We start from the raw sequence: 8,697 nt of genomic DNA on the forward strand, positions 1-8,697 counted from the left end.
ATATCACACTTAGGTCGTGTTGTGTTGTATTGCACCTCAGTTCCATTGATGGGAATGGTGCAAAGTCTATCTATCTATCTATCTATCTATCTATCTCCTATCTATCTATCTATCTATCTATCTATCTCCTATCTATCTATCTATCTATCTATCTATCTATCTATCTCCTATCTATCTATCTATCTATCTCCTATCTATCTATCTATCTATCTATCTCCTATCTATCTATCTATCTCCTATCTATCTATCTATCTATCTATCTATCTATCTATCTATCTCCTATCTATCTATCTATCTCCTATCTATCTATCTATCTATCTATCTATCTATCTATCCTATCTACTATCTATCTATCTCCTATCTATCTATCTATCTATCTATCTATTATCTATCTATCTATCTATCTCCTATCTATCTCCTATCTATCTATCTCCTATCTATCTATCTATCTATCTATCTATCTATCTATCTCCTATCTATCTATCTCCTATCTATCTATCTATCTATCTATCTATCTCCTATCTATCTATCTAGTATCTATTTATTTATCTATCTATCTATATATTTAGTAAGACAATGATATTGTTACAAGTTGAAACCCCCAAAAATTTAACAAAATTGATTTTTATACATTTTTTTTGCTTCTGGTCCCTTTTTCCCTCTGGTTTTTGGTCCCATACACCAGCCGTTATAGAGTTTAAAATGGCCCTATATACTGTGTGTGAACAGAGCCTATTTGTTTGCTCATAATCCGCTTTCCTTGTAGGACTGGATTATGTAAGAGTTACAAGTAACAGATAATACCTCAACACTGTGACCACTACCATCATCACAACAACATGACTAATACCACTATACTGTCACTGAATAAAATCCACTATGTGAACACAAGTATTACCAATAAAATAAGTATACACAGGACAAATAATACAGCACACCATGACCACCGCCATCATCACCATACAGTGACTGGATAATACTGCTGTATTAATATCCCCTTTATACCACCAGTATATAAAATGCAATATTCTACCTCAGCATTGAATAGAGATGAAGTTCAGAGCATTTGGGTTCATGTGAACCTAAACTTACTGTAAGGTCACTCATCTCTAGCAGTGACCAAATAGAGGTAGAGATCCAGCTATACAAAGGACCTACAGGCCTTAGGAGTGTGTTCACACATACAGGATCTGCAGCAGATTTCATGCTGCAGATATCATTGTTACTCAATGACGGAACCCAGCATCAAATCTGCAGCAGATCCTGTACGTGTGAATGCACCTAAAAAGTGATTATGCATGATTGTGCAGTTACATCCAGTGACTTACAGGAGGCGTCTTCCTACATGAATCATAAGAGACGTTCTTGGTAGTCAAAGTTGTCTGTTTTTTCCTTTTCTTTCCATCTGGCTCAGCCCATCATGAAGATTTCTCCAGCCATGACTCTTCTCCCCAGAATCTGTGGGACAAACACTTTAGGCTCCACGCTCCAGCATCATCCTAACCTTATACCTCATCATAACCCTATATTCCCCATTGCTTTACACAGTAACAGTGCCCCCTCTGTGCTCCCACATAAGCAGTCAGGCCCAATATGTGCCTATATAGTATTAGACCCTCTGTGTTATGTCATTATATAGGCAACATCAATGCTCCCCTATAGTAAGCTCCCCTGAGCAGCAGTCCCCATATACCATAGGTCCCACTGAGCAGCAGAACTTATATAGCACAAGTCCCCATGTGCAGCCCCTAAATGATATAGCCCCCCACACATAATATAGATGCCCTGTGCAGTCCCACATAGTATAGCCCTTTCCCCTGTGTAGCCCACAAAGTATATCCTACCTTTGTAGCCCCCACATAGTATAGGTCCCTGTGTAGCCAGCCCCCACATTGTATAGCCCCAACATATTACCCCCTCCCCATGTAGCCCCTACATAGTATAGGTCCCTGTGTAGCCAGCCCCCACATAGCATAGCCCCAACATATTACCCCCTCCCCCCATGTAGCCCTGCACATAGTATAGGTCCCTGTGTAGCCAGCCCCCACATAGCATAGCCCCAAAATATTACCCCCCCATGTAGCCCCCACATAGTATAGGTCCCTGTGTAGCCAGCCCCCACATAGTATAACGGCAACCTATTATTCCCGCCCCCTGTAGCCCCCCACATAGTATAGGTCCGTGTGTAGTCAGCCCCCACATACTATAGCCCCCAACATATTATCCCCCCCTCCGTGTAGCCCCCCACATAGTATAGGTCCCTGTGTAGTCAGCCCCCACATAGTATAGCCCCCAACATATTATCCCCCCCTCCGTGTAGCCCCCCACATAGTATAGGTCCCTGTGTAGTCAGCCCCCACATAGTATAGCCCCCAACATATTATCCCCCCCATGCAGCCCCCCACATAGTATAGGTCCCTGTGTAGTCAGCCCCCACATAGTATAGCCCCCAAAATATTATCCCCCCCATGCAGCCCCCCACATAGTATAGGTCCCTGTGTAGCCAGCCCCCACATAGTATAGCCCCCAACATATTACCCCCCCCATGTGGCCCCCCACATAGTATAGGTCCCTGTGTAGTCAGCTCCCACATAGTATAGCCCCAAAATATTACCCCCCCATGTGGCCCCCCACATAGTATAGGTCCCTGTGTAGTCAGCCCCCACATAGTATAGCCCCCAACATATTACCCCCCATGTAGCCCCCCACATAGTATAGGTCCCTATGTAGTCAGCCCCCACATAGTATAACATATTATCCCCCCCCCATGCAGCCCCCCACATAGTAAATGTGGCCCTCTGTAGCCCCCACATGGCATTTCCCCCTGTACAGCCCCCACATTGTAAAAAAACAAAACAAAAGTATACTCACCTCGGATCCAGCAGATTCTTTCCGGTCCTCTCTGGTCCGCTGCTGTTATCTGCTTACATTTTCCGTCATCAGCAGCCCGATGCAGACCGGCCCCGGAGTCTCACAGCTCCAGCCCCGCGGCGCCTGCACCTCTCTCATCTTCTGCGCGTCGGCGGACGTGTGACGTCATCCGTTACTGCCGGCCACAGAGCAGTAGATGAGAGAGATGCAGGCGCCGCGGGGCTGGAGCTGTGAGACTCCGGGGCCGGTCTGCATCGGGCTGCTGATGACGGAAGATGTAAGCAGACAACAGCAGCAGCAGCAGATGCAGAGCGGCGGCGGCCGGTAGGGCTAGCGGAGGGGGGTTGGTCGGCGGCCCTCGGACTGATAATCTGAGCAGCCCAGCGGGCATTTGCCCGGCCTGCCAGATTATCAGTCCGGGCCTGATATATATACATATAATACACAGGTGCGGTCATATATACATATAATACACAGGTGCGGTGATATATATACATATAATACAGATATATACATATAATACACAGGTGCGGTGATATATATACATATAATACAGATATATACATATAATACACAGGTGCAGTGATATGTACATATAATACACAGGTGCGGTGATATATACATATAATACACAGGTGCGGTGATATATACATATAATACAGATATATACATATAATACACAGGTGCAGTGATATATACATATAACACACAGGTGCGGTGATATATATACATATAACACACAGGTGCGGTCATATATACATATAATACACAGGTGCGGTGATATATACATATAACACACAGGTGCGGTGATATATATACATATAACACACAGGTGCGGTCATATATACATATAATACACAGGTGCGGTCATATATACATATAAAACACAGGTGCGGTGATATATACATATAATACAGATATATACATATAATACACAGGTGCGGTGATATATACATATAATACACAGGTGCAGTGATATATACATATAATACAGATATGTACATATAATACACAGGTGCAGTGAAATATACATATAATACAGATATGTACATATAATACACAGGTGCAGTGAAATATACATATAATACAGATATGTACATATAATACACAGGTGCGGTGATATATACATATAATACACAGGTGCGGTGATATATACATATAATACACAGGTGCGGTGATATATACATATAATACAGATATATACATATAATACACAGGTGCGGTGATATATACATATAATACACAGGTGCAGTGATATATACATATAATACAGATATATAGTTATAATACAGATATATACATATAATACACAGGTGCGGTGATATATACATATAATACAGATATATACATATAATACACAGGTGCAGTGATATATACATATAATACACAGGTGCGGTGATATATACATATAATACACAGGTGCGGTGATATATACATATAATACACAGGTGCAGTGATATATACATATAATACAGATATGTACATATAATACACAGGTGCGGTGATATATACATATAATACAGATATATACATATAATACACAGGTGCGGTGATATATACATATAATACAGATATATACATATAATACACAGGTGCGGTGATATATACATATAATACACAGGTGCGGTGATATATACATATAATACACAGGTGCAGTGATATATACATATAATACAGATATATACATATAATACACAGGTGCGGTGATATATACATATAATACACAGGGGCGGTGATATATACATATAATACAGATATATACATATAATACACAGGTGCGGTGATATATACATATAATACACAGGTGCAGTGATATATACATATAATACAGATATGTACATATAATACACAGGTGCGGTGATATATACATATAATACACAGGTGCAGTGATATATACATATAATACAGATATGTACATATAATACACAGGTGTGGTGATATATATATACATATAACACACAGGTGCGGTGATATATACATATAATACACAGGTGCGGTGATATACACATATAATACACAGGTGCAGTGATATATACATATAATACACAGGTGCGGTGATATATATACATATAACACACAGGTGCGGTGATATATACATATAATACAGATATATACATATAATACACAGGTGCAGTGATATATACATATAATACACAGGTGCGGTAATATATACATATAATACAGATATATACATATAATACACAGGTGCGGTGATATATACATATAATACACAGGTGCAGTGGTATATACATATAATACAGATATATAGTTATAATACAGATATATACATATAATACACAGGTGCAGTGATATATACATATAATACACAGGTGCGGTGATATATACATATAATACACAGGTGCGGTGATATATACACATATAATACTCGGGCAGGCGGTAGGAATGTCAGTAATCAGTAACCAGATGACGTCTCCTCTCCTCTCCTCCCGCACATTTCACAACTTAATTACTTCTGTTTTCTTTACCTCGAGCTCCGATTTCTGGAACAATAGAATTATTTACAAAGCTGGAGCGGCCGGAGACCCACCCAGCAGCTGCTCTACTACTACTACTACCACCACTATTATTACTACTACTACTAGCACCACTATTATTACTACTACTACTAGCACCACTATTAGTACTACTACTACTACCACCACCACTATTAGTACTACTACTACTACCACCACTATTACTAATACTTCTACTACTACCACCACTATTATTACTACTACTAATACCACCACTATTATTACTACTACTACTACCACCACCACTATTATTACTACTACTACTACCACCACCACCACCACTATTATTACTACTACTACTAGCACCACCACTATTACTAATACTTCTACCACCACCACTAATACTTCTACTACTACCACCACTATTAGTACTACTACTACCACCACTATTATTACTACTACTAATACCACCACTATTATTACTACTACTACTACCACCACCACTATTATTACTACTACTACTACCACCACCACCACCACTATTATTACTACTACTACTAGCACCACCACTATTACTAATACTTCTACCACCACCACTAATACTTCTACTACTACCACCACTATTAGTACTACTACTACCACCACCACTATTAGTACTACTACCACCACCACTATTACTAATACTTCTACTACTACCACCACCACTATTAGTACTACTACTACTACCACCACCACTATTATTACTACTACTACTACCACCACCACCACCACCACTATTACTAATATTTCTACTACTACCACCACCACTATTAGTACTACTACTACCACCACTATTAGTACTACTACTACTACTACTACCACCACTATTACTAATACTTCTACTACTACCACCACCACTATTAGTACTACTACCACCACCACTATTAGTACTACTACTACTACCACCACTATTATTAGTACTACTACTACCACCACTACTATTAGTACTACTACCACCACCACCACTATTACTAATACTTCTACTACTACTACTACCACCACTATTAGTAGTACTACTACTACTACTACTACTACTACTACCACCACCACTATTATTACTACTACTACTACTACCACCACCACTATTAGTACTACTACTACCACCACTATTAGTACTACTACTACCACCACCATTATTACTACTACTACTACCACCACCACTATTAGTACTACTACTACTACTACCACCACCACTATAAGTACTACTACTACCACCACCACTATTAGTACTACTACTACTACCACTATTATTATTATTAATACTACTACTACCACCACTATTAGTACTACTACTACCACCACCACTATTATTACTACTACTACCACCACTATTAGTACTACTACTACCACCACCACTATTAGTACTACTACTACTACCACCACCACTATTATTACTACTACCACCACCACTATTATTACTACTACTACTACCACTATTAGTACTACTACTACTACCACCACCACCACTATTAGTACTACTACTACCACCACTATTAGTACTACTACTACCACCACCACTAATACTTCTACTACTACTACCACCACTATTATTACTACTACTACTACCACCACTATTAGTACTACTACTACTACCACCACCACCACTATTAGTACTACTACTACCACCACTACTATTAGTACTACTACCACCACCACCACTATTACTACTACTATGACCACCACTATTGCTAATACTTCTAGTACTACCACCACCACTATTAGTACTACTACCACCACCACCACCACTATTAGTACTACTACCACCACCACCACTATTAGTAATACTACTACTACCACCACCACTATAAGTAATACTTCTACTACCACCACCACTATTAGTACTACTACTACCACCACCACTATTAGTACTACTACTACTACCACCACCACTATAAGTAATACTTCTACTACCACCACCACTATTAGTACTACTACTACCACCACCACTATTAGTACTACTACTACTACTACCACCACCACCACCACTATAAGTAATACTTCTACTACTACCACCACCACTATTACTAATACTTCTACTGCTACCACCACCACCACTATTATTACTACTACTACCACCACCACTATTAGTACTACTACTACCACCACTATTATTACTACTACTACTACTACTACCACCACCACTATTAGTAATACTTCTACTACTACCACCACTATTAGTAATACTTCTACTACTACCACCACCACTATTACTAATACTTCTACTACTACCACCACCACTATTAGTACTACTACCACCACCACCACTATTACTAATACTTCTACTACTACCACACCACTATTATTACTACTACTACTACTACTACCACCACCACCACTATTAGTACTACTACTACTACCACCACCACTATTAGTACTAATACTACCACCACTATTACTAATACTTCTACTACTAACACCACCACTATTAGTACTACTACTACCACCACCACTATTAGTACTACTACTACTACCACCACCACCACCACTATTAGTACTACTACTACTACTACCATCACCACTATTAGTACTACTACTACCACCACCACTATTATTACTACTACTAGTACCACCACTATTAGTACTACTACTACCACCACCACCATTAGTACTACTACCACCACCACCACTATTAGTACTACTACTACTACTACCACCACCACTATTAGTACTACTTCTACTACCACCACCACTATTATTACTACTACTACCACCACCACTATTAGTACTACTACTACCACCACCACTATTAGTACTACTACTACTACCACCACCACTATTAGTACTACTACTACTACCACCACCACCACTATTAGTACTACTACTACTACCATCACCACTATTAGTACTACTACTACTACCACCACCACTATTATTACTACTACTAGTACCACCACCACTATTAGTACTACTACTACCACCACCACTATTAGTACTACTACTACTACCACCACCACTATTACTTCTACTACCACCACTATTATTACTACTACTACCACCACCACCACTATTAGTACTACTACTACTACCACCACCACTATTAGTACTACTACTACTACTATCACCACCATTATTAGTACTACTACTACTACCACCACCACCACTATTAGTACTACTACTACCACCACCACTATTAGTACTACTACTACTACTACCACCACCACCACTATTAGTACTGCTACCACCACCACTATTAGTAATACTACTACTACTATCATCACCACCACCACTATTACTAATACTTCTACTAATAATTCTACTACTGCCACCACTACTACTAATACTACTAGCACCAGCACCACCACTATTACTACTA

At 39.6% G+C, this 8,697-nt stretch overlaps 1 protein-coding gene across 1 annotated transcript in view; it reads right to left on the reverse strand.

Annotated features, from left to right (window-relative positions):
- LOC138797229 (uncharacterized) overlaps positions 1-2,921 on the reverse strand; it is a 56,627-nt gene extending 53,706 nt beyond the window's left edge. Inside the window, exons 1-2 of the mRNA XM_069977077.1 lie at positions 2,872-2,921; positions 1,329-1,458 (exon numbers count right to left, since the gene is read on the reverse strand). Coding sequence (XP_069833178.1) covers positions 1,329-1,354 — 26 coding nt within the window. The 5' untranslated portion in view covers positions 1,355-1,458; positions 2,872-2,921. The remainder of the gene's footprint in view (positions 1-1,328; positions 1,459-2,871) is intronic.
- Positions 2,922-8,697: the final 5,776 nt, after the last annotated feature.

The sequence above is a fragment of the Dendropsophus ebraccatus genome, chromosome 7 (genome assembly GCF_027789765.1).
Source record: "Dendropsophus ebraccatus isolate aDenEbr1 chromosome 7, aDenEbr1.pat, whole genome shotgun sequence".
Taxonomy (NCBI): Eukaryota; Metazoa; Chordata; class Amphibia; order Anura; family Hylidae; genus Dendropsophus; species Dendropsophus ebraccatus.